Source organism: Artibeus jamaicensis, unplaced genomic scaffold (genome assembly GCF_021234435.1).
Source record: "Artibeus jamaicensis isolate MK-2021 breed Jamaican fruit bat unplaced genomic scaffold, CSHL_Jam_final contig_471, whole genome shotgun sequence".
In the NCBI taxonomy this organism is placed as follows: domain Eukaryota; kingdom Metazoa; phylum Chordata; class Mammalia; order Chiroptera; family Phyllostomidae; genus Artibeus; species Artibeus jamaicensis.
Genome location: NW_026521850.1, coordinates 1,776,235 through 1,802,172, shown reverse-complemented (window position 1 = coordinate 1,802,172; position 25,938 = coordinate 1,776,235). Strand labels below are relative to the sequence as shown.

Below are 25,938 nucleotides of genomic sequence, written 5' to 3'. Positions count from 1 at the left end.
AGGGCCGGTGGGGGCTGGAGTGGGCCAGTGGCCCTGATACTGAGTTGGGGCCTGCTGTACCACGATGGCCAGTGTGTCCACAGCTCTCCTGGCCCCCACCCCCGGCCCCAGTGGCTCAGGGCCACCCTGTTTTCCATCTGGGAAGCTGGCTGAGGTCTTGGGACAGGCCCAAATGACCCTAACGTCCTAGGGGGTGAGGTGCACCTACAAACTTCGGGCTGTAGTTGGAAGGCTCTTGAGGGCAGGGTGGGGGGCCAGGAAGCCTCAGGGAGCTCCAGCCTCCGAGTGGGCACGGGGGCTGCGTCCAGGCTTCCTGGACGCCCTCAGGCCGACTCCGCCTGGATGGAGCACTGGGAACGTCGGCTGTTTATGTGCCACCAACAACTGCCAGGTACCAGCCGGCCGTCCCTCCAGGACGGATGACACAGGCTCAGGAAGTGTGGGCTCATTTGCTCGCTGGTCGGAGGGCAGTGCCAGCTGGGCCAGGCCCCCGGGGACCACTGGCGTCCCCCGGGGCCTGCGTCACTGCCTGGCATTCTGGTGCCACTGCCCCAGGCAGAGGGGAGGAGAGGCCACGCCACACCTCACACCTCCAAGGCCCGGTCCTGAGAGCTGTCTTGTGAAAGGAGGCCCAGTGTCCCTTTTCCAGCCGGCACACAGCCCCGGGGAAGTCAGAAGGGCTAGGGACATGCATGGCCTGTCCCGCTGACACCTCAGGAACTGCTGGAAGACAGGGCCCAGCCCGAACCCCTGGTGCTTGGGCTCCGGGGATGTCCCAAGGCCTCTGTCTCCAAGGCCTGGGGGTCCAGACCCTGGAGCGGGGGCCAGCTGTCACCTCCTTATACCCACCTCAGCCCCGGGTGAGCAAACTGGCCTGAGAGCCTGGGGTCCCCCTCCCCCACCCCAGCCGGGTCTCTGCTGGTGTCCCCTCGCCACATCTAAAGCGGGGCCCGTGCCAGACTCCTTCCAGCTGCGGCCTTGGGGGACCCTGGCCGGCGAAGTCAGCAGCTCCTCTCCTCCTGGGGAGGAGCCCCGACTCCAATCCCCTGAACCGGGAGGGGAGCTCCAGGCTCCGACTTTGGAGGATGGGTGGTCAGAGACCCCAGGGAATGTGTCCACTGCCAACTCCCTTAAGGGGGGGCCGCCCTTCCCCTTGGGAGGGGCCTCATACTCCCTGTCCTTGAGGCTCTGGAAAAACCCAGCATTTAAAGAACCCTCAGAAATGACAAGGGAAGCGAGACCATCTCCTAATTACGTTTATTATCCTTAGATAACTGGAGAGTACAAAGTTCCCCTCTTTTTAACTTAAAAAAATGTACTTTCCGCACACCGATGCCCTGGGGGACGCGCCCTTCCTGTGGGGACCCGGCCTCCCCGGAGGAGCGTGTCTCGTCTGTGGCTGCGAGGTCGCATCGTTGGACAAGAAGAGACGGTCCCTCTGGTGACAGTGACCTGGGGCATCTCTACGAGGGCGAACACTGGTTAGGAGTTTTCTTTTAGCAACAAGAACCACCCACTTACTGATCCCGACTACGGCACTGCATGACGACACCCACGGCACACACCGGACGGACGGGGCCACCACCTCAAGGGACAGGGACACACGGCACATGACACGCGGCGGGCAGGCGTGTGCGCATGCGGCATCGCAACCGCCTGAGCCACGCACGCCGCCGCCGCTGCGTGGCGGGGACTAGACACGGGGCACGGGCTACGGGAGTTTCAGCACGTTAATCTAAGACACAGCACACGGTTGGAGGGGCGGCGGCTGCGACGGGGCACGGGCCACCCCTCCGGACGCAGAGGCGGCTCGGCGCCCCTGGACGCGACGAGCCCGCCTTTCAGCACGACCGACCACGGTCTAAGGGAAGGTCCATGCGACCCCCCGCAGCGGGGTGTCCTCGGCGAGAGCTGGCCCGGCTCCGTTAGTTCGTTGTTTGACTGAAGAGGGGCCAGGGCGGCGCAGGGAGCCCCGGGCTGCAGTTCCAGCTGCAAAGTTGGGGGCGGGGTTCCTCCCAAATCCGTCGCCCTCTGGCCCGAGCCGGAGACACGCGCGTTTCCTGGATCAGTGCGATCGGAGTCGCCGGTGTCCTTGTGGCAGCTGCGTCGCGGGGACGTCCGCGGGGGGCGAGGCCGGGACGCCGGCTCCCGGGCCGAGGCGGCTACAACTCGTCGGACCGGATGACGTGGAAGAGGGTGACGTTGTAGAGGACCTGGTGGCCGTTGTTCCAGGCGTACAGGGCGCGGTCCTTGGGGTTGTAGTCCAGCATGGAGATGTGTGAGTACTTGTTCTGGAATGGGATGTCGATGTACTCGTAGGTGGAGGCGTTGGTCTGGTAGGCGTAGTGCACCTTGGTGCCCCCCGAGTAGCCGTTGGTGACGTAGAGGGTCCCGCAGATGATGAAGGCCTCGCCGGCGCTGCGCTTGGGGTAGCTGGTGTTCCAGGTCTGCAGCACCTGCAGGGACACGGGGTCCAGCCTGCTGACCACGATGTTGCCGGCGTTCTGGTTGGTGGCGTAGACGGCCCACAGCCCGTTCTCGTCCACCATGAGGTCGATGTCCGAGTGGCCGCCCCAGGCGTAGTGGTACATGTTGTTGTAGCCGGCGTAGTCCAGGCTGCGCATCTTCAGGATGCTCTCCGACCGCAGGTCGAACCGGATGACGATGTGGCTCTGGAACTTGTTGAAGTAGATGGAGCCGTTGTAGACCACCTGGCCGGTGCCGGACCAGGGGTGCGGCAGGCGGTGCGACGTGAAGTTGTCCGTGGCCATGAAGTCGGCCATGGACCGGTACTCGCGCACGAAGCGGTTGTTGTGGTAGCCGTCCATGTACCAGACCTGCGGGCAGAGCAGACCGTCAGCGGCCCCGCCGGGGCGGGCGCCCAAAGGCGCTGAGGGACCCAGGGGAGCGTGAGCACCTGGGTCCCTCAGGGACACTGAGGGGCACAGCGCTGCATCCCCCGTCCAAAACTCCAGACGAAGAGACGTCTCGTCTGGGGACCGGCCAGGGGAGGGCGGCACCCGAGTCTCCCGTGGGTGGCGAGGGACACCAGGGCCAGCCCTCCGCTGGGCGCCCCCGGGCTGCGGGCACACCTGTGTGTTCACTGCTCTCACCCTGGCCCCGGGCGCGCAGTGGGGGCTCACACTGACTTGGGGGGGAAGGAGCTCCACCAGGTATGAAGCCCGGGCCAGCAAGGCGGCGTGTGGAAGGGCATGGCCGCCTGACCCGTCGTAGGCCTGGGCACGTGCAGCGGGCATCTCGGCGCCGACCCGTGATCGAGGTCGCCGGCAGGGGCACCCTCCCACGCTCTCCGTGCCACCAGGGGGTCTGTGGCAGCAGCTGGCATTTGGGACACAGCAGCGAGGGCCTTCACTGTCATTCAGGGCGTGAGAGACGGCGTCCCCAACAGGAGTGCGAGCCCCCGGAGGCCAATCCCGGGAGCGGCCCCCATCTGGGGTGACGGGATGAGGATTCGCATTGTCGCTTAAACGCCAACTGCCTCAAAACTGTCTACACCTTGTACAAGACGCTTTAGCCATTTTCAGTGGCGGGGCTGGCGGCTGCCCCCCTCCGCCCCGTGTGCGGCCCCCACCCCGGTCCCCCCTCCACCGCCCCCCACTGCCGGGGAGGCTTGGCATGGAAGTTTTCAGGTGTGGCGTGATGCGGGTGCTCAAATTTTTTAAAGTCAGAACCGTGTTCCTGAGACATCCATTCAGATGTGCTTTTTGTTTCTAATGAGATTAAAAAAAACCTGGGTCCTACTTGAGGCTTTTTGAATTTTCAGCCTCCGAGATGAGGTCATAGATAAGGGCGGAGGCAGTGCTGGGCTGTGAGGGGCAGGAAGGGTGCAGGGCAGCGTGCCCCTGGCCTCGTCACCCTGAACAGGCCCTCCTGCTTCTGCTTGCCTGCCTCCCGAGACGGGGAGCTCACTGCTTCTTTGAAGACAGTTCAAAGACGCCCCCGAACCCTCTCCTGACCTCCAAAACTGTCCGCTGTCTCGGCGAGGTGGGCACTTTGTGGCCGTGTGCAGACACCTGCCCCCACCCCTATCCAGGACGGAGCCCCCAGCAGCAGGGCAGGGTCCGAGTGCCCCCTTACCCAACATCTATCGCCTCCTTCCTGTGGACAGAACCGGGTGCAATAGGCATCAAATTATTAAGGATTTTTAAACCGCCCTGCCTTCCAGTAAACAACGCTGCAGGAGACTGCAGTTTTGAGGGAGCAGGGAGAATGATGTTCAGCAGCCGGCTCTCGGTTTGGGGGCTCCTCCGGGTTGCCAGTGAGAAGCCCCTGGGCACAGCAGAGAGGCCCGTGACTGGAAGCCCCGGGGCCTTGTGACCGGGGCTCCCGTCCCAGACTGCTCTGATCTCCTCCTTCCTCCCCCCTCCTGGCCAAGTCCCCACTCAGATGGGATCCTGTCACCTCCAGGTGCGTCCCTGCTGCCTGGCCTCGCCCAGAACCAGTCCACACAGAACAGTCCCAGTCCCCCGGGGGTGAGCCGGGCACCGGCGTTTGGTTGACGCTCTCGGGTGCGCGGCTGGACGCTCGGACGGGGCCTCGGCCAGTCACCGTGCACTGGACCACGCTCGGTCCTCTGCAGGGGTCCTCGGGCCCCGCACGCTTCACCCGGAGGTCCTGAACGGCCCGGGGTCTGGGTCCGAGCCCCGCCCCACTTGGTTAACTGGTTTGAGTTGCGGCCTTGGTGCCAAGATTTTAATAATCCTGCTGACGGGTTGTAATGAACAAGCCAAGTTGGAAGCCACCGCTGCAGCTGCGCCGTGAGAACTCGAGGCCAGTCCCTGCCCCTGTGTCCCCCCCTGGGGCCCAGCTCGGGGCGCAGCCCAGCGTAGAAACGCAGCGAGTCTCCCAGTGACTGCTCAGGGGCTCCCGTCCCCAGCCCCGGTTCCGGGGGTGCCGAGGGGGGTCCCCGGGCTAATGCCGGGCAGCTGGGCGAGCTCTCCTGCTGCTGCCATAGCTTAGCTGGGCCCCGACCAGGGTGCCCTGGCAGCCCTGGGCCTCTGGCCACACCCCGCCCCACCCCGCCCTCCCTCCCAGCCTGCGTGGACCAGACATTGATTTTCCGTTTTTTTCTGGAGCGAGTTATTGGTCTCCTGCGTGTGTGTGTAATCAGAACTGGATGGGAGAACGCAGAGGAGCAACCAAACACAACAGTCTCTCCCTGAACACTGGCAGGACCCGGGCACATGCCACTTCACAGGCTGGGAGCTGGCGCCCGGCCTGCCACCTGCCCCCCACCTCGAGCTCCGAGCAGGCCGCAGCGCCCCTGCCAGCCCCGCTCCCCCCTCCCTCCCGCCCTCCTCCTCCGTCCCTCCCCAGGGCCGCCTTCCTGGAGGGTGAGCAGGTCGCCAAGCCGAAAGCAGATGTCTCGTTACCAGGAGCGCCCATCACCACCCCAAAAGCAGGGGAGATGAACTGCGCTCCCCCGCTGGCCCCGGCCTCTCGGCATAGACGAGCGGACGCTGTCTCAGACCAAGCGAAGTGCCAGCGCACTGGGCCCAGGGGCCTGTTTGCAGCGCCAGGCACGGTCCGGTCCTGAGCACCAGGGTCATTCCCTCTGGCACCAGGCCACTGCCCCCTCCCCCCCCCGGGGGGTCGGAAGGGGGCACATCAGGAGATTCAGACCGCCGTAGACCTGCGTTAACGAAACCACTGCCAACTCTGGACCGTGGGCAGGCCACGCGACCCCTCCTCACTCACCACTCTCTGACAGAGCTGGGTTTCCTGGGTGGGACATGGACCATCAGCCAATTACACAGAAAATTGGAGGCACCAGCTAGCGGCCATGACACAGAAGGTGAAAGAATAACCACCTTCCCGCACCGCGCCCGAACCCCACGGTGTCGATGTGCCCTCCGGACCCCGCCTCCGGCAGACCCTGGGGGAGGGTCCAGGAAGACACGGCTCCCCGTGTGGGGGACACCGGGCTCTCCTCCCCCTGGAGGTCCCCAGAAGCCCGCAGTCCTGTCCCCACATCTGTCCTTCCCAGAAGGAGGGCAGGGCCATGTTTCATGTACACGAGGCCATGTCTGGTGCCGCCTGCGAAATGTCGGGACAGGGACTCTGCAGAGAGAGGCCAGACTCCCCAGAGCGGCTCCCAGGGTCTCGGATGGTCCAGCCTCTTCCCCAGTCCCCCCGGAGGCAGTTGGGTGTTTTCTCCGCCCTGGTGCTGGTTCTCTAAATGGCCCGCAAACCATCGAAGGAAAGGGGCTCCCGACTGCTGGGCGTGGGTGACAACGGTCAGGCTCCTGGACATGAAAGGACAGCAAAACTCGCGCAGCTTCCCTCCTGCACCGAGAACTCGGGCGGACCCTTCCTCCGGAGGAAGCTGCAAACCCGCTGTCACAGTGCCCGGCGGCGTGTCCAGCTCTCAGCCCGCCGGGCCCATCTCCCCACGCCCCAGAGGGGCCCCTGATCAAGGTAAGTACAGCACTTGCTTCTTTCTCTGTTTTGAGTTTTTACCCCAGCGGGAAAAGTCCAGGGAAAAAAACAAGAAAACCGGGTCTGCTTCTTAAATCAAAAGGGACAGGAGTTTCCCTCAGCAGGAAAGGATCGGCAGATGAAGCACAAATGATGTCGTGGGAACGAGAAAGGCTGAATCGACGCTCCTCCCAGGGCAGAGGCTCTGGGTGGACAGGACAGCGGCTGAAGGGTTTCGGACGCTGAGCATCCACCCAGCCCGAGGGACGCAGGCCTGGGGAGGCCCCTCGGGGTCTGCTGCTTCCTCCTCGGCCACCATCATGCTCACATCCGGCCCCTTGGTCTGTGACAAACCACCAGGCTCGGTGCACAAGCCTGGGCGTGCTACGCCGGGCGGTGGGCACACTGAAAACGGCGTGAGAGCCAGACCCCCAGGGGTGGAGACCACCTCGTCCAACAAGGGCACAGGCTCATTACAACCCCCAGGCCCGGGCCGAGCGGAGGGGCACTTACCCTGTTATCACCTTCTGGGGCCAGGGGGTCGGTCATCCAGGACCCGAACCTCGAGCCGGACGTCTTGATGGTCACGGGGTCACTTATGCCCGTCAGCTTGCCGCAAGCTGGAAGAGAGCCAGAGCGCAGGGGACGAGTGAGTCCCTCGGCCGACCGACGGCCCACCATGGAGGATGCACGGTGCCCTCCGTGCCCTTGGTCTGAGGTCACTGCCAGAGGGCAGCTCACGCCTGGCTCCTCCTGGTGACACCCAGTGCTGAGGGCCAGAGAAGCACCTGAGGCCAGAGCAGCAGGGGAGGGAGCGGCGGCCGCCCCTCACCTCCTCTCCTCGCTCCCCACCGGGCACGCTGCGTTCAGGTAGTGAGACTCCGTGCAGGATGCTGTGAGCCACCGTTTGGTCCGTAAAGCGAGGGCAGGGGCTTCCCTGCAGCCCCTCTCTGCTCCCGCCCCTCAGGGGGAGCTGACCCGAGAAGAACCAGGGGCCCCCCCCAGCCTGTGAGATTTTCCTGGAGGGTGAGCGTGGCCCCTCTGCCTGGACAAGACTCCCAGAGGCCAGAGAGCCAGGGCTCCAGGGCAGGGACAGATTGGGAGGCATGGCACCTTGGACGTGACCCCCGGGCCCTCCCAGCTCACAGATGGAGGCTGGAGACGGGGTGGCACATTCTCAGGGCCTCCCTGTCATACGGGCACTGCCGAAGCTGGACGCCAGCCTTCCTGCCTCAGCCCCAGCCCTTCCCACAGCCCGTGGGCCCTGCAGGCTGCGCCTCATGGTCCTGGGTGGTTGCCATGCCGCAGGGACCCTCTTGCCCCACCTGCTGCTGACCTGTGCACACAGACACTCCCAGCCTCCAGGGCAGCGAGCTCCTGAGCCCTACAGGGCGTCCGGGGGACACGAGCTCTCCGTACCGTCCTCCCCTCCCCCAGGCCTGGCCTGCTGCATCCCACCCCAAAGGTGAACCGGTGGGTCAGCGCCCCAGCTCCGCGTAGAGCCCTGGCCACGGGCCCATCTCCCTGCCCCATACCCTTGCTCAGCTGTCCCTCCACCTGTGATGCCACCCGCTTCCTGTCTGTCTTTCGGGGCTGGACCCAAACTGGCGGCTCTGCCAAGGACCTCTCCCTTCTGAACCCCACCTTCCGTCTTCACGGACATGTGCGAGTGGCCACATGTGTCCTGGGGCCACGTTGAGTGACGGGGCCTTACTGCCACGGGCAAGAAGCTTGTGGTCACCTGTCCCCCAAGACCCAGCCCGAGAGGGGTCCAGAGCAAAGGTGTGAATGAACGAACGAACGAACGAGTGGAGGAGGGCACGACTCATCGCTCGGGTGCTTCGAGATGGCAGTTTTCCTCTCGGAAGATCCTCCCCAGTCCTTGCTTCACCATCTGTCCCAGCAGAGGGGGCGGGAGGCAAACTGTGGCACGGGGACAGCTATCCCTGTCCCTGGTCTACAATGACGGCACCCACCCGGGAGAGTGGCGGTGAGGGTTACAGCAGCTGGGCGATGGGGGGCATCGGGCAGCAAGCCAGACACGGGGGCCCACTCAATGGAGGCCACACCACCGTGGACATGCCGTGGACCTCCCGGCCTGTGGCCACGTGGAAGGGGAGCCGGCTACTTCAGGGAGCAGGTCGCGGGTCCTGGGCTTGGTGCCCCTGCCCTAGGCCTCCGGGCTCGGGCCGAGTGCCACCCCCTAAAGTTGCCGAGGAGAGCGGGCAGGGCGGGCCCAGCAGCCCTGGGGCCCTGCTCTCCACACGGCTGGCAGCAGGGGCTGGCAGCAGGTCCTGGCCTGGAGGCCGCCCTGCCTGAGTGGAGTTATTTTTGGTTCTCCATCCAGAATGGCTCTGCCAAGACCTCAGGGACTGCCAGGATCTAAACAAACCCAGGGCAGGGCCTCGCGGCCCCGTGCAGACACACGCAGTCCCCGGGAGTGGCCCTCTTCTGTCGTCAGGGTGCTCAGGGTGTGTGTGGGGGTTTTGGGGGGACTCGGCAAGCATCTGAGTGGGAGCTGGGTTCCCGGACGCACCCACTGAGCACGAGCCCAGGGGGCCTGGTCGGACTCCCCCCAGGAACCCGAGCAGAGGGCGGGGAAGGCGGTGCAGCCGCCCCGCCTGCGGCCATCACAGCTACATCTGCCCGCTGGGGACAGCTGCCAGCGCTGGCTCTGTGGCCAAGGGCTGCCGTCCCGGTTCTGGGCTTGTCACGACCCCCGGGCAGGGAGACAGGCTGCCGAGACGCTGCCCACTTGCGAGGCTAAACTAAAGGCTGAAGGGAGCAGCCACAGGGCGCCCAGGGGGCGATTGAGTTGCTGAGTCTGAACAGAAACCCAGGCGAGGAAGCAGCGGCAGCTGCTGGACCTGTCCGTCCGTCCGTCTGTCATCTGTCAGTCTGCCTGCCGCCTATCTGTTCGTCTGTCTGTCTATCCGTGTATGCCTCCACCTACCTACCTATCCTGCCACCTACGCCGTGGGGGTGACTGTGTGGAGCCGTGGCGTGAATGACACCCATGGATGCATGGTAACCCCAGGGCACAGGGACTCTGCCACCTTCGCTCCACAGAGGGAGACAGGCGAAGCCCAAGCTGGTCACCTGTGGCACTCACCGCCTCCCCTACATGGGGTCTCGCAGCTCCGTTCATCTGAGTCTGCATGGTGCCGCCTCCCTACAGACCCTGGGGCCCTGGCTGCAGACCCCAGCCCAGCAGGTCTGTCTGCATACCCAGGCTTCGAGGAGAGAATTAATGCAGAGGTATGGTCAAGGGGTGGCCCTGCTGCAGGGAGAACTGGCCCCTGAGGGCCTGGCCACCTTCTCTCCACTCCCCAGTGAGCCGTTTAGCAGCCGGAGGGTGACCACATGAAAGACCCAGGACCCCAGGCCATGAGGAGAACTCACCCAGCTTCTAAAACTAGGCCAGGTGGCGAGACTGCTTGTCCCAGGAGGGGCGGTGTGCCCCTCAGAAAGGCCCTTCATTGCTTGTCATTTGTAACTTGTTGCTCTCAATTTCCCTTATGCTCCCGGACCCATTCATGGCAAAATATGGAGGTTTTATCTTGTTTTCTCCCTGGTTACCCAGCCTGAATACCGAGGAGGGGGGCTGCTTTGGGGGCAAAAATTACAAATACCCCTCCTCGACTCTGGGTTCTTCAGAGGCCAAGAGGGACCCCACGGCGAAAGACTTGGGAGGGTCTGGGACAGAGGGTGGTGACAGGGAGCTCAGGGCCATCGCGGGCAGAAAGCCAAAGACCCGACAGTGCCCGACAGAGACAACCGCACAGCCCCATCGCCACGAACACAGCCCCGCACCCACGGGCACTTCCAGCATCACGCTCACCCTTCGAATGTCCCCCGTGGAGCGGGCTGGCCAAGGCTGTCCAGCCCACAGCCCCCCACCCTTGGTGACTGTCCCAGTCACCGAGCCCCTTGCACACCAGCACTGGGGCACCAGGAAGCACGTCCTGGAAACACACATTAGACACTCGCTCATTAACACGGATCCGTTCTCCAAGCCAACACGCCTCAGGCTTTCTCGGGAGGGGGGGCCTGAAAGGTGCGTATCTTCGAGGGAACCGAGGGCCGAGTTGAAGGTAATCTAGATTGGGGGAGCCGTGCGGGAAGGCCGGCCGCCCCCACGCCCTGGCCCAGGGCTCGTTCTCTCTCTCACTGACCTCAGTGTGGCCCTTCTTCTTCTGGGGAAGAGGTGCAGTTCATAGGAAGGGAGCGTGTGGGGGGGTGGGCTGCATGAAAAGGGGGCCAAGTCGGGACATCAGAGAGAAACCAAAGGGTGGCTTCTTCAAGGAGCAGAGGTGCCCCGCGTTGCTCTACGAAAGACACTCTGAAAATGAGTGACCTTTGTCTTACAGCCGGCAGCTCGAAGGGCCAGCTCAGCTTTCCAAAGAAAGCCTAGGAGGGGAAGTGGGATTTCAAGGGCACCGTGGAAAAGTGGGTTTGGACGCTGACATGGGGAGGGCTGTGAGACAGTAACAGGAAGGCCGGTGAGGCAGGTGGGTGTTCGAGCACCGGGGAGAACGCAGGGGGCCGGCCCACGTCAAGGGGACTTTTAGAAAATATGATCGGAGGTCGGGGCTCCCCGGTCCCACCTTCCCAGGATGGGACCTGTCCCACTGTGGTGTGATTCCATGTGCCCTTTTCTACGCTCGGTGCCGCATCTGAGCTTCCCCAGCCTTCATCCCCGACCTGGAGGGAATCTGAGATGTCCGTGCCCTGAACACCTCGCGTCTTAAGAACTCGCCCCGACACACACGCACGCGTGCACACACTCTTCAGGTGGTTTCGTAACATCCAACATCATCCTATTTGTCCCAGATGTGCAGCTCAGGGGGGTTCTGGGGGCTGGCCTCCGCACACGGCGGGGTCCTGCGCTGCTCACACGGGGCAGCTCGCGCGCCTCTTTGTCCCGGTGGCCCTGCCCCGGAGCCGGCCCTGGGCTCCGGAAGCCAGGCGGGCGCTGTCCACTTCAGCACCACGCCCCCGCGCTGGCACCGGTGCGACCTCGGTGGGCGGGGCCGCGCCTCGCCCCGCCCCGCAGGGTGCTGGGCCTACCTAGCTTTTGCATGCACGCACGGAGCCTCTCTTCAAGATTGGACACTCTGTTCTGCAGCTCATCGTAGTCATAGGCGCCAATTTCCTCTTGGAGCTCGTTAAGCACTGACGTCAGATTCTGGACCTCCTCCTTAAACTGCAAAACCAATTTGGCATCGGCCTTGTACTCCTCCAACACAGGTATCAAAGGCCTAAGTTCATCCATTTTCGCTTTTATCGCCTGCAAGGTTAAAATAAGCTGGGTTCAGTGCGATGCGTGCAAAAACTCGTCACGCCCTGCCGGGGCCTGGCCGCCCAACGCGCGTGGGCGCGTGCACACTCCCACCTCGGGTGCGGCCATTCGCCGTCCAGTCCCACAGAGTTAGGAGAGCACATGAAACAGTCTTCGGAACACCATCATATTTGGGAAGGTCTTTATTGTCAGGTAGAATGCAACATCTTAAGGTTACATGCTTTAAGTCACATACACAAAGTTTCTTTCTTTTTTTTTTTTCTTTTCGTGTTCAAAAATCGCATCGACAGGGTTCAAAGGGCTCACGGAATGCATCTAGTCACATGCAAAAGAGGGTCGCGGTCGGTGTCAAGGTTCCTTAGTGAAATGGCGCTAAGTGTCGGAAAGTAATAGTAAAAATGCAGGGTGCAAAAAGCTGTCTGGCCCTCTTTCATGGGGACACGGACACACGCTTCTTCAGTCACTGCGGCATTGAAAAAACGCTTTTAAGTTAGCCCTGCAAGCAAGAAAACGAAAGACCGTTGAAGAGCTACCTCACTAGCCTGCCTCACACAGATAGCCACTCACAGACAGATAGGTTCACGGTCACTTAAAAAAAAAAAATCACACTTCCGTGCTAGCGTTAGTCCAAACACACTGCCTGGTGGATGGAGAGATTCTGTGACAACTGCCGGGGACATGTTCAATGCCAGGAAAGCGTGGTGCTAGGCAAGACTTGCGTTTCTCTCCCCCCCGAGGCGCTGTGCCCCGAGCCTGGGGACAGGGAGGGACAGCCGAGGGGCCTGTGCTCACGCCCACGCCAAGGAGCAGCTAGCCCTGGCTGTGGGGGACACCCTCCTCTTTGGAGGACCCTGACTCTACCCCAGAGGAGGGAGTGCTGGCATTTCAGGGAGAGACACAAACTCTTTTCGGTCAGGCAGGTCAAAATCTCTTTCCGGGATAATATGTGACCGGTCAGAGGCAAGGACAAGGCGTCCGCCTGCCGCCAACCAGCTCGATCGCTCCTTCTGCTGCTCGGGAGCGGCCCGCTGTTGTTTTATTCATAACACAGATTTATAACTTCATTAGCTTGCCATTTCGTCTATGGCAGGTATGGCTTTAAAAGCGAATTCGTTCTTGCTTCACGCAGGAGCACATCAAAGGGAAGCGTTGGCAGGGAAAGGGCCCCGAAGGCCGCAGTGTCAGCGTTTCTGGTCGGGGGGGGGCTGGGTGACGGAGCTGCTCATTTTCATCTGGGCTCGGCTGCTCATTAGCATGCATGTATACCTTAAGGAAGGTGCATATCCCTTCTCGGTCTAATAATTTCGAGGCTGCATTAATTCTGGGCGTATGTATACATACGTACTCATCTGTACGTATATATAATTTCAGGGCAAACTCTGGCTTTCAGACGCTGCGCGGTCTGGGCAAAAGGAACACTTACCACGGAGTGAGAAAGATGTTGGTGTCTCTCTCTTCCCTGTGACGCTACAGCGAGCCCAGCCGGGTCACAGCCAAATTAGGCCAGATGTGAAAGACAGCCCTGAGTGATCCCAGCTCGGAAAGGCCTCTAATCAATTAAGCTAATCCTCGCCTAACGGGGTTTACCTGCGGCAGCTGTGGAGCGACAGGGGCGGATGGTGTCCCTCCCCAGCTGGTCTGGGACTTGGCTCCAGCAGCCCAGGGCCCAGGACTCATGGCTGCAGGAGCCCCAGGTGCGGGCAGCGTGTCCCTTTCCAGGGACGGCAGAGAGCCAGCCTTGCTGGGCCCCCCCACCCCGCAATCGCTACTTCTAGAGGGAAAGGGGGGGCTGGGGGGAAACAAGCCGTCCTGGAGGGGGAAGGACACACGCACCTTGAACTGTCTGGCCAGGTGTTGCTTATGACTCTCTTCCACCTGTTTGAACTTGGACTCCAGCCCTTTCATCTGGTTCTCCATCTTCTCCACATACTGCAAGTCCCTCTGAGTCCGCCGGTCCAGGACCTCTATGGATTGGGACATGTTTTGCACCTGTCAAAAAGGCAACGGGTTCAAGGAAGGAGCCGTGGCGAGTGCCCGCGGTCTTACTCGCCTCCTAATACGCGGCAGTGGCCTCTCCACGTGGCCGCCACGCTGGGAGCCAGGAGGGGCCAGCACCTTGTTTACTATGCTAGTTAATCCCAGTGTTGGGGATTGTGGGGACCCAGCGCTCTGCAAACGCAGCCAGTCGGTCTGGTAACCCTTCCCTCTCCCTCTCCAATGTGGGGCGTTTGACCAGGGTGCAGACCAGGGTGCAAACCAGGGCGGGAGCCCCAGCTCTGCACGGGGTGGGTGGGGGGCTTGCGGCTCCAGGCCTACTTTCCCCTTCTTTCGGGAGCGGCTCCTACTCTATTCTGCAGGATGACATCGGTCAGGCAAACAGAGGCCTCCGTGAGGAGGAACAGCATCGTGGCCCCCTCCCTCCCAGCCCAGGTGCAGCTTCTCCTGCCCACCAAGCCCCACTGGGTGCCTCGAGTGGAGTGTTGGCTGGGCCCGCTCATGGAACGAAGCAGCAGGGGCTGCTCGGTGGGACCCCGCGGCGGGCCCTCCTCCCCCAACCCGTGCGCCATCCATCACACCCGGCAACATAACAGGGAGGCGCCCGCTCTGCAAACACGCACGTTCAGGCCCAAAGTCAGGAATCAATCACCCAGCAAATGAAGAATCACTGTTCTGCACCCTTACAGGCAGGTCTGAATGGAGTCTCGCTGCAGGACGGAACTTTAATATTCAACAGGGTTCCAGGGAGCTCAGGAGAAAACCGTTTCCACCCAGCCGCCTGCTTGTTATTTTTAGGAAGTCGGCTTGTGACTGGGGTGGGGGGGGCTGGCGAGCACGCTGGGGGGTGCGCAGGGCGGGGCGGGGCTCTGCCGGTGTCGCAGTGGCGGGCAGCGAGCGGGGCGTTTGCTCGGAGTCCAGTCTGGCCTCGAGGGGCGAAGGGACCTCCCCTCTAATCGCGAACCGTCATTTCTGAGTTTCTGCTGATTTTGGAAATACTCCCCCTTGGAGGAACAGGATCGTTTGGGTATGAGGCTCCGCTTTGCCTGGTGGCATGGTTTCCACTTCTTAGTGCACCCCACGCCCCCCAAAATAAAGTAAAATAAAATAAGAGACAAGTGAAAGTCTTCCCGGTGAGGGTAAACCGGTTCATCGTGTAGTTAAACAGGACGGGGGTTTTGTAGCTTGTTATTTGAAAGGAACGCACTCGAATTCCGCTCAAAAGTGCCGGGGGCAGGACACAGCCCGTGAGGCAGACCCTGTCTGACCCTTTCTCTCTAGACGCTTCGTGGGAACTACGACGTACGGGCTCTGTCACCTAAGTCTCCCCATGCCCCTCACCCCTCTTATTCTGTCACTTCCCATAACTGCCACACTTCTTTTGAGAAAAGTTGTCATGTTTGCTTCCCTTTGCCCCTCAAGGCCCAGACCAAATAGCACTGCCTCCAGGGAGACCTCCCTGATGCGCAGAGCCTGAAGCGGCCGCGTAGAACTTGGAAACGATGCCACCTTGCCGGCACAGCACCCGCACACCTGTCATAACCACTTTGTTGGACAGGAGACCCACTGAGGGAGGGGACCAGGCCTCCTTCACTCCTGTCACCGCAACTGGGGGGGTCCTCTCGCCTGGGAGGAGGTGGAGGATTGAGGCCCCTCTCTGAAGGTGTCCACTCTCTCGCCGCCTGTCGGCATCGGGGGTGGGTTGCGGACACACCCAGCCTTGCGGGGATAACTAATTGCTAATGTTGATGGGAGGTGTTCCACACACTGCGCCCGTCAGTCACTTATCTTGCCCTGGGAGGAGGGCGCCATTGCGAGCCCTAAGAGTCTGGGGCTTGAGCACCTTGTCTGCCGTCACACAGCGGTCAGCCACGGCCCTAGGCCTGGCCTCACCGCCGAGCTCGCCTGTCAAACGCAGGGCCTTGCCTGTGCGCATCTTTGAAGCACAGGGAGCAGGGCCCCGCCCACCCGGTGGCCCTCCACCCTGACCCCGGCGCCTCCTGGGACTCCGGGCCAAGGACGGCCAGAGCTGCTGGGTGCAGGCCCAGGCCCACCGTGGGCGGGCGGGTTGTGGTGTGGGGCCGCTGTGCAGACATGGGACGGAGGGGGGCCTCCCCATCACTGGGGATGAGCACCCGGCCAGGGAGGGTGGGGGCCACATCTGCACGGCAGCCCCCAGTTGTGCCCCGCCCCCAGCCAAGAGAAGAGGAGGGTGGCAGGGAGCCCGACCGAGCGGTGGCGGCGGAGGAGGAGCAGATGGCATCCCTGCCCCTTGCTAGCAGATTGCTGGACTGTTCTCACAGCAAACGGCTTCTGCCCTGTGGAGCACGGCGCCCGCCGGGGTGTGAACCGGCCCCGCTGCTTCAGCACTGACGCCGGGGGCCTAGGAGCAGGCGGGAAGGGGAGCTCGGGGGCCTGGGGTCCCAGGGGGCCTGCGGTCCCAGGGCTTCTGGAGCTTTCTGGAAGCCCGTACTGGCTTTCTGTCCCCTCCCCGGAGCTGGAGGTCCTGGTCTCAGCGACTCCTGGCCCCTGCAGCCCCACAGGCCCCTCCAGGCTCCACCTCTCTCCTCCGAAGTTCTGAATAATTAAAGGCTTAATTAGGCTTTGGTCTTGTCTGCTGTTAATAAATGTTTGTGGAACCTGGTGAGAGTGTTTTACCTTCACTCTTTTTATATGACTTACTCGGTGGCTAAAGAACACAGACACCGTCCCTCAGAGGGGAGCAGGCTTCAGGGACCTGTGGCACCGTCTGCCAGAGGGAACGGCTGCTCTGGCGAGCTCCACAGCGGCCAGGGAGAGGACCCTGGGGACCGGCAGGACCTGCTCTGCCTGCCGGCTGCCAGGGCCGCCCCGGCCGGTGTCCACTGAAGGCTGCTCTCTGTCCCCACCTGAGGGGAGAGCCTCGGCCTTGCTGCTCTGTGTGTGTGTTGGTGTGCACGTGAGGTGTGTGCATTTGTGTGTGGTGGGTGTGTGCGAGGACCTGTGTGAGGCTGTGACGTATGTGTGTAGGGTGTGTGGGGTGTGTACTTGTGTGTGATGTATGTGCGTGTGAGTGCCTGTGTGTGTGTGTGACACATCTGTGTGGTGGTGTTGCATGTGTGAGCTGTGTGCGGTGTGACCCTGCTCTCTCGGGGAGTGAGGGGCCCGGTCCTTGGGGGAGGGCGAGGAGTGGGACGGAAGGGCACGCCACTCCCCCCGTCCCCTGGAGCTCCCAGGGGGCCCCGACCCTCAGGACAGGAGCACCAGGGCTCTGGGGGTGGACTGTGCCCGGAGCCCAGCTGGCCCTGCCAGCCAGAGCGGCCGCCTCTGCGGGGCGGAGGCCACCGGCCTGCGGGCAGCCGGGACCCAGGTGTGAGCGCCCCCGCTAGGCAGCAGTCTGCGTGGGGTGAGTCGGCCCCTGCCTGGACCCGAGGTTCCAGTTCTTGAAAGGGGGCGGAAAGCTCATCCACCTCACACAGCTCTTGTGAAGGTAACTGCTCTGTGCTGTCCCCAGGCGGGTTACAAAGGTGACAGCTTAATCCGTCCCTGTACCAAGGACTCATCCACAACGGGGGCACAGCTACATCCAACCACGCAAAGGCAGGCTGGGCAAAAAGCCCCCCTGGGTAAAATCCAAGTAGCGAGCGCCCCTGGACCCTCGGAGCTGCTCGGGACACAGCCCTCAGGACTGCAGGGGGTGGGCACCTTGGGAGAGACAGCCCCCTGGGCCCCCCCCCCCCCGTGCATCGTCTTGGGCCACCCCTGGGGCGTCCCCACCTGGTCATTCCTTCATTCCCGAATATCCCCCGCGGGAGACAGTGAGGCAGTGGAGCTGGGATGGACCCTGCAGGCTGCCACGCCTTGGTGTGTGAGCACACGCACGCACACGCACCCATGCACACGCACAGACTCACCTTCTCCAGCAGCTGCCTCAGCTGTTTCGTGCGGGCGTCCCGTGAGCACATGGTCTGCTGGGGGGCGACCACTGTGCAGATGCACCTGCCCTCGCTGTCCTGGGCGGAGCTGTACACCTGCCAGCTCTCCTCAGGGTTGGTGGGCAACACCTGGAGGTGGGGGCGGGGTGAGGGGGCAGGGGCGGGGCAAGGCGGGGAGAGAAAGCGAGAGGTGAGACAGGGCACGGGGAAGGGTGTTTACAACCGCCCCTGGGGGAAAAGCAGAGGGAAGTGATCTCAAGACACGTTCTGACCGCGGGGAGGGAAGAGGCCCCCCCCCCCCCGAGAACAAAGAGACAGTCTCCGTCAGGGGCCCCAGGGCTGGGAGGGAGCCAAACGGGCCCAACTGTTTCCATTTTTTTGAATTCCAGGGATATCGTAGTTTTGGTATGTGACCTAATGGGCCCGTGAGGTAGAGAGGGAGGGGCGAGCCCGGGCCGAAGCCGCAGGGGAGGGAGGCAGGAAGGGCAGGCTGCTTGGCTCACAGTGGGCACGGGATCGAGAAACAAGATCTCTTCCCCTTAAGGCAGGCGGGGGAGGGGGGAGGGGGTGGCGCAGCCTCCTTCGGCTGCTCCGGAGATGAAGTGCCTGCTGGCGCGCCGTTAATAGCCGGGACCCAGCAGCCTGTTGGCCCCACTGGCCGCCTGGCACAGCCCGCCCCAGAAAACGCCAGGCGGCCACCTCTGTGCAGGCTGCCACCCACGAGCCGTTTGGTGGATGTCACCAACACCCAAGTTTCTGGGGACGTGCTGTGCCGGGTGTCACACCCAGTCCTGAGGTGTGCCCAAGGGCTACCAAGAGACCAGCGTGTGAATGGCCGGTGTCACCTTGCAGCCCAGCTCAGGTGGTCCTGACCGGGCGGAGGTCAGAGCACAGCCCCAGTCCCTCCCGGAGGCCCCTGCAGCCTGCCCAGTGGCCTCAGGTCACCTGGGCTATTTTTAGCGTGGGACCTGAGAGTCGGGTGGGGAGAAACTGGAGTGGGGATACATTCCATTTCATTCATCTCCAGCCCGGCAGCTCCCCATCCAGAGGCGGGGCCAAGTCCTTGTGAAGGAGGCGGTAGGTGCAGTTCTGACACGTCAGGTGAGGCGATAAGCGTCTCAGGAGGGGGTCCCTTGGAGGCCTCCTCCCAGAGCTCTGCACCCTCAAAAGCGACAAAAGGGCACAGGAGCCGTGTCCTTCACCTCTCCTTCCCGCTCCTGGCCGGCCGGCCGGCCCGGCGCACCCCTCCTTGGGCCCTCAGCCGGGACTAGAGGTGGTCCGACTCGCCCACCGCTAAGTCAGCCTTGCCCAGGAGCAGCCGGACGCTGGCCCCCACCCCCAAGCCTGGAGAAGAGAGGCGGGGCGGGAGGGGGGCGGGCGCGGAAGGCGAGGGGTGATCTCCGCAGCCGCGAAAAACCAGGGGCAGCCGGGGGCCTGGCCCCGGGCCCCTCTACACCCTTTCTGGACCGACCTTCTTGTGGGGATAAGGAGGGAGAGGCGCTTAGGGACTTCCGGAGGCACAGGCAGCCAAGGGTACCAGCTCCCCAGCCCAGAGCCAGGCCGGTCGAGTCCGGCTTTTACAAAGTAGGGCGGGCTTCGCTCGGAACCCTGGGTGGATCCAGCCAGACCCGGGTGGAGCGGCTGCGCCTCCAGCCCTCACTTGCCCAGTGACCTTGGACAAGTCCCCAAGTCCCTGCCTCAGAGTCCTAACCTTATCAAGGAGGAACTTGTCGTTAGTTGAGTGAGGACTCCAAGCCTGAGTGAGTCCGGGAGCCGGCATCCCCCACCTTGAGAGGGGACCAGGTAAAGCAGGGAAGCGTGGCCAGAGTGTGGGGGGACCCCGGCGGGAGTGGCCGGCGGGGCGCGTGGGGAGCAGGGTCGCCACTGCAGCGCAGAGGAGCCGCCCCCTGGCCCCTGCCCACACCCTGCCCCAGTGCCCGGTTCCCCGGCCGCGTCCGCCCAGCCCTGGGTCGGGGTGGGGAAGGAGCGAGGGAGGGGGCCGCGAAGGCGGGCGGCGGGCGCACTTACACCGGTGCTGCGGTCGAGCGTCCCGCCGCGGGCCGCCGAGAGCCGGGTGGTGTTGAGGCCCACGAGCGAGGGCAGCGTCTGGGACATCCAGTTGGTGATCATGGCCATGGTGCTGAGCACGACCCCGATCTTGAGCAGCGGCACCGACATCGCGCCTCGAGTCGCCTCCTGCGCCCGCGCCGCGCCGGCTCCGCGCCCCCGGGCGGCCTCAGGCGGCGGGCACCGCGGCGGGCAGGGGCGCCCGCCCGTGTCCCCGCGCCCCCTCGGCCCGCCGCCGCACGCCCGCCGCCGCCCGGCGCTCCCCGGCCATGGTGCGCCGCCTCCGGGAGCAGGGAGAAGGGCCGCCGGCGGCCTCTGCGCGCCCCGCCGCGGTGCGGGCACCGGTGCCGCCGCGCCCGCCGCACCACTCCGCGCCCTGCCTCCGCCGGGAAGGGCCGCCGGCTCGACTCTGAGCGCCAGGCGGACCGCGCGCGGGGGCCGGGGCGGGAGGCGGGGACAAGGCCGGCGACGCAATCTGCCGAGGAAATGGGTGGATTTTTCCTCCCGGCTCCGGCTCCCCGCCGCCCCCTGGCTGCTGGCTGTTAGGTCTGCAAACCTCAGTCGCCAGGAGTTGGGATGGGGTGACAGTGGAGAACAGACAGACCGCCACCCCGAAATAATAAAAGTCCTCCCGCGGCTTAGCTGCGCCGATGGGCCGCCCCCTCGCCGCCCTCGGGCCGGGTCCAGCGGGGCGGCGCCGACCCGGGACCTCAGAGACCACACTTCTTCCTCCAGAGCCCGCTGCTGGGGACCTCGTTCACGGGGAGCTCCAGGCTCCCAGCGGTCGGGCGGGCGAGCTAGTGGCGGCTGCAAAAGCAGCCCAGCGCTGGGGGAGGCGCCGGGGGTGTGAAGGGAGAGCCGCTCCGGAGCCCTGGGCAGCCGGGTGCTGGAAGGCCTTTGGGAAGAGGGGCTCTTCTGCCAGCGCGGGCGCCCACCCGTGGGCTCCCGGGTGCGGGTGGAGGGGCGAGCACACACCGAGCGGGAACTGGGTGTGGGACTGGGGCTCAGGCACCCCAGCAGAGGCGCTAAAAGACCCCGCCCACAAGTGGTGTGGTAGTGCGGCCCCGGGGCTGGGGCTGGGGGCTGGGCTGGGGCCCCAGTCCAGGTGCCCAGGCAGGGGCAGGGCAGGGCAGGCCGGCCCCAGCCCCCAGCCCCCAGGCGTCTGCAGCTTCAGCAGGAGGACGCGGGAGTCTCCTTGAGGGCTCAGGGTGACGGCGTCAAACACCTTCACGGGGCTTATTTCTTCTAAAGGCGACCGGAGGGGGGCTTTTCCCGCAGGCCTCCCGCACCCGCACCCCGTAACCCCTCCACGCCGCTCCGCGAATGCGCCTCCCATCCTGGGTGGAGGTCCGAGGGGCGGGGGAGCCGGCCCTACCGATGCCCTGCCAGGGGCATCACCTCGAGGCTCGGTCCCTACTTCTAGAGGGGACTCAGTTGCCGCAGGGATGGCCCTGGCCGGAGCGCTGGGTGTGAGATCCTCCAGCAGAAGGGGTTTCGGTGATTTGTTTTCCTGATGTTCGGCCAGGAGCGGTGGCAGCGGCCGGGCCGGGAGCCACCGATCGAACTGTTGGGGAAGGGCGCCACCTCGCAGCGCGCGCTGGTACTGCGAGCTCGCGGGGAGCCGGCCGGGCCCCGCCCCCTCCTCGGGGCCCTCAGCTTCCCCGCAGCCCTGCGCTCCCACCCAGAACGCACGGGCAGCCCACACCACTTTCCCCTGCAGAAGAGGCAGCGACCACTTATTTTTGGGCCCAACCCAGCCCAATCCAACCGACAGAACCCTCAGGCCGTCGGCGCAGGAGCCGCAGATATTTACCACCCAAGTGCCAGATGGGACGTACAGCGGGGCAGCAGACCCCAGACCGCAGAGGAGACGCAGCGGGCCCTAAACCCAGGGCAGACGTGACACCCGCCCCGCAGCAGCAGGTCGTGGGCGCTTTCCACAGCCAGACACCAGCGTGACCGGACACTTTCTCTCAACCCACCGAAGACACAATGGAGAAAAGCCCCTCAGGACGGCCCCTCGGTGCCGGACCCGGGCTCTGGGCAGCCCGGGTGGCCCTGCCTCTGCCGCTGGTGGCTGTGCGACCCTGGCCAAGGGGGTTAGCCCTCTGTGCCTCGGTTTCCTCATCTCGAACGGCTCTAATGATAGTGACCTTCCTCTCTGGGTGCTGTGTGGACCGAGTCAGGGCAGGAGCCAGCATGGCCCTCCAGTGAGGGCGCCAGTCCGTGTCCTCCCTGCTGGGCACCAGACCAAACGTGCCCAGAGAGGACCCTCGGCTGAAAGGAGCAGCGGGGCGGGGGGCTCGGTGCCCCCAGGGTTCTCCCCACCTCTCTTCCGAGCTGCTCGTGGCTAAAGACCACGGGCAGGAGACCACGTGGGTGTAGATGTTCCTGCAGCGGTTTCTCGTGGGGGTGCGGAGAGGCCGCCAGGCGCACACCGGGCAGGCACAGAGGAAACCGCTGGTCTCCAGGAGCTTCTGCGTGACTGCGCGCCCCTCGTGTCCCCAGAGGACTGGGGGGCACTCACAGCGTGAGGAGTGCACCTCAGCTGGCTTCTCCCCTCGCAGCGGAGCAGACCAGATGGGCCTCGGCCGGCGCTGAGTGCTGCTATAGAGAGCCGCAGGGCTGCCGGGCTGCCATCGGAGCCCCCGGCCCAGGGAGTCCCTCCCACTGTCCAGGAGACAGGCCGTTGGGGCTGTGCTGGGGGGTCTGAGACCCCCATTCTACCTCTCCTGGGCTCACAGTCATGTTGGGGGCCCGGAAAGGGCTTAGGCATCCCCTAAAGCCGGCTGAGAAAGCAGCCTTTTAAAATTTCGGCTCCTGCTGGGCTTGTCAGATGTGGCCCCATCCTGGGTCGCCTGCCTCCCTGGGGACTAAGCGGATCCGGGACGCCAGAGACTTTGAGAGCAATGGGGGGCAAAGCTGACCCCTCCATGCCTTTGCATCCCAGTCACGGCCTCCTCACAGAGTTGGACAGATACAGGGTCCCCACTCCCACCGCAGGTGGGGCATGGGGATGGGACGGGGCTGCACCAGGGTGCTGTGGCTGCTTCCTGCTGCCTGCACCCGCTGGGCGGTCCAGGGCGGCCACTCCCAGCTCATCTAAGGCTCAGCGAAGTTCTCTCCAGGGGCTGCGGTCTGTGATTCTGTAGGACAGACGCTGCCTTCAGGGCACTGGAGAGGGTTCAGCCCCCAGACCAGTCTAACCGGATCCAGAAGGCTCCACAGCATTTCTAGACGCACAGCAAGGACCGATGAAGAGTGACCGCATTGGGGACGTAGGGCCCGAGGCGTTGGCCAGCACCCTGGGTGCCCAGGGAGGAATCTAAATCCCAGTGTACACAGGGCTGCCCTTGAAGCCAGGGCTCCTGTTTGTGGCTGCCCACGACCACCACCATCCTGAGGGCAGCTGCTGCGCCCACGCGTCCTCCGTGACCTGCACGGGCCCTTTGAGCTTCACAGCTGCCCCAAGTGGCGCCCCTGCCGACCGCCCCCTGCTGCTCCATGCAAGGCTCAGAAGGAGACGAGACCTGTCCGAGGTCATGGGGTGAGCCGGCTACCCCTGGGCCGAGCTCTGACACATGGCCCGTCTGTGCCCACAGATGCACGGTGTCTCCGTCCCGTCAGCGGCTGTAACAGAATGCCACAGACAGGAGACAGCAGACACTCACTGCGACAGCTCTGGAGGCTGGAAGGCCGAGATCGAGGGGCCGCCCAGTCACACTGTGGTGGGGACCGCTCCCCAGTTCGTTGTCCTCACTCAGTGGGAGTTGGGGGGCTCCCGGAGCCCCCTTATGAAGCTCTGATCCCGTTCAGGAGGACATATCTCCCTAAGGTGCCGCCTCCGATGCGGCCGGCCTTGGGGGTGAGGATTTCAGCACGAGGAATTGAGGGGCACACAGGCCTTCACACCACATCACTCGGCCACTGGGAAGTCTCCCCGGTCCCGGGCCAGGCGCGATCTGCCCGACCACAGACACCTGTCGCCCGCATGGCCAGGTGCATGGCGCCCACCAGACGTGTCTCTGCTGGACGTTCCTAGGCCCTCGTGGGAAGGCCGTGACCTGACCACGGTGGGCCCCGCACAAGTTCACCAGCACACGTGCCGACGGGAATGCCAGCCTCGCCACCCCGGGTTGCTCGGCTCTGCAAACCAGCGCTGACGTCACGTAGCGGTGGGAGCACCCTGCCACCTGGGGAGGGGCCGCGCGGGGTGCCAGAGCGCGACAACAGACGCCCCACCACAGCTGTGCGACACACCCAAGTGTCCCCAGTCCAGATGGGAAACGGGGCCCACCCGTGCCCCTGCTGCATGGCGGAGTGACACCCCCAAAGGACCAAGTGCGATGCTCTCTGGCCGTTTATAAATACCCACATTTTCCCCCAGCTATTTGCACACTGTGGGCGAAGCAGGGAGAGGGAGGAGGAGAGAAAGGAGGAAGGAGGGCAGAGATGGAGGAGGAGGACCAGATGGGGAGGGGCAGGAGGAAGCAGAAAAAGGGGGGGTGGCAGGAGGGTGGAGGAGGAAGGGGCACCTGCGGCCGCCCTGCCCCCACCACCCTGTGCCCGCCCTGGGTGTGCCCTGTCTCTGCAGGGAAGAGGTTCCAGGAGCAGAGGGAGGGGCCCCTCTCCCAGCCGCCTCAGAGGACCACCACGGTCCGCCCCACCTCATGTCCCCTTCACTCTGCCCCCTCCTGTGGCCACAGGGGCTGCAGGGGGCGGGCTCAGAGGACCCGATTGCTCCGCACGCCAGTCCTGTGAGAGGCTTTTCCTTCTGGCTGACAGCCCAACGCCTCACAGGGCCTCCCCACCGGACGTCGGGCTTGGCCGTGCGGCCTGACGTTCTGGCCAGGGAGGCTGAGGGGACAGCTGCCACGTCTGAGCGGAAGCCTCAGAGCCACATGCAGAGTAAGGGGGGCTGAGCAGGCCCACCGGCCAGAGCTGGGGGGTGGCACGGACTGCCCCTCCCCCCGGCCCTCCCTCTCCCTGCACTGCTGTTCGGGACAGTTCCACACTGCGTTCGGGGCCCTTGGAAGGGCTTGGACAAGAGAATCCAGCAGGCACGGCACCCTCTGGGTGCCCGGGGGGTCCAGCTGGGCACAGGGGACGCCTGGGATATGGCGTCTGTCCGGAGCAGAGGACTCCGGGGGCTCCCACCCCCGCCCCGCTCCGCAGACGGGGCTCCTTCCCCTGGAGCTCGTGCTCTCCGGGTGTGGCCACCTCACACCCACCAGGACCCCTGCCTGCTGAGCCACCGCGGCTGCACAGACGGCACCGCCACCCAAGGCTGCTGCTGTCTCGGGAGAAACTGCCTGTTTTGAAATCCTGGGGGTTGCCCAGCGAGTGACTTAATCGATGACACTCACAGACACCCTTGGCCCGGCTGCCACTGTGTCAACAGGACACGGTTTGGGCTGCCAGCTGGGGCTGGGTGGCTGGGTGTGGGGACATGGCGTTGGAGCGCACGGCTGTTGACAGGTGCCAGCTCTGTCTCTCTGAGTCCAGACCACCACCCTGGGGTGTTCGGTGAGTTACCGATCACGCTCGTAAACACACTGCCGCTCTTTCTTCTGCCCCAAGACACCTGACGCAGGGCTTGAAACGAGTGACAGTCACTTTCTTCCCAGAAGCCCCCGCCACACACACACTGGAGGAATGAGGCTGGAGCCTGGAGGGGCCCCGGTGTGCTCCCCGAACCCGCCGGGAGGGGCGGTGCTGCGTGCAGTGAGCGCGTCCAAGGCCACGCTCTCGCCTGCACAGCTGGAGGCAGACAAAGGCTGGTCTGTCGCCCGGACCCTTCATCCCGGACCCTGGGGGACCACGCACAGCTGGATACGGTCTGTGTTCCTGCGCCCAGATCGGAGCAAGAGGAGCCCATGTCCTCTCGGCACTGCTGGAGAGCGGAGGCGCTGTACCCACTGTCACCGAGGCGGCTGTCATGAGACCGAGCCCAGGTGCAGAAGAAGGGCAGATGGTGCAAGAAGGCTTCCCTGGTCTTGGGGCCACGAGCCAAGTACAACTGTGTCCCGGTCTTCTCTGCTCTCGGTCCTCAGCGGGAAAGGGACTCGTCCAAGGTCACCTCTCCTCAGTGGTCGGAAGGACTTGGCCCATTTGGGCCCGGCCCATTTGGGCCCGGCCCAGCCGTCCTCCCCGAGCCCTGCCATTCCGCAGCTACAGCCAAGTTTCAAGGTCGGCGGCAGCGGGCGAGCATTGGGCCACATG

General features: G+C 64.2%; 1 protein-coding gene and 1 long non-coding RNA gene across 3 annotated transcripts in view; one reads left to right on the top strand and one right to left on the bottom strand.

The window, feature by feature from the left end:
* Positions 1 to 1,242: 1,242 nt before the first annotated feature.
* OLFM1 (olfactomedin 1) overlaps positions 1,243 to 25,938 on the bottom strand; it is a 29,691-nt gene continuing 4,995 nt past the window's right edge. The window contains exons 1-6 of one of the 2 annotated variants that reach the window (XM_037127755.2): positions 19,678 to 20,127; positions 17,629 to 17,778; positions 13,574 to 13,729; positions 11,509 to 11,728; positions 6,952 to 7,058; positions 1,243 to 2,837 (exon numbers count right to left, since the gene is read on the bottom strand). In XM_037127755.2, the coding sequence (XP_036983650.1) occupies positions 2,163 to 2,837; positions 6,952 to 7,058; positions 11,509 to 11,728; positions 13,574 to 13,729; positions 17,629 to 17,778; positions 19,678 to 19,827 (1,458 nt within the window). In that variant the 5' untranslated portion in view covers positions 19,828 to 20,127 and the 3' untranslated portion in view covers positions 1,243 to 2,162. Of the gene's footprint in view, positions 2,838 to 6,951; positions 7,059 to 11,508; positions 11,729 to 13,573; positions 13,730 to 17,628; positions 17,779 to 19,677; positions 20,128 to 25,938 lie in introns of those variants that run through there. The other variant, XM_037127757.2, reaches the window with a different exon arrangement.
* The window catches only part of LOC128627823 (uncharacterized), a 56,485-nt gene continuing 49,873 nt past the window's right edge, over positions 19,327 to 25,938 (top strand). The window contains exon 1 of the long non-coding RNA XR_008392115.1: positions 19,327 to 19,452. This is a non-coding gene — a long non-coding RNA (uncharacterized LOC128627823). The remainder of the gene's footprint in view (positions 19,453 to 25,938) is intronic.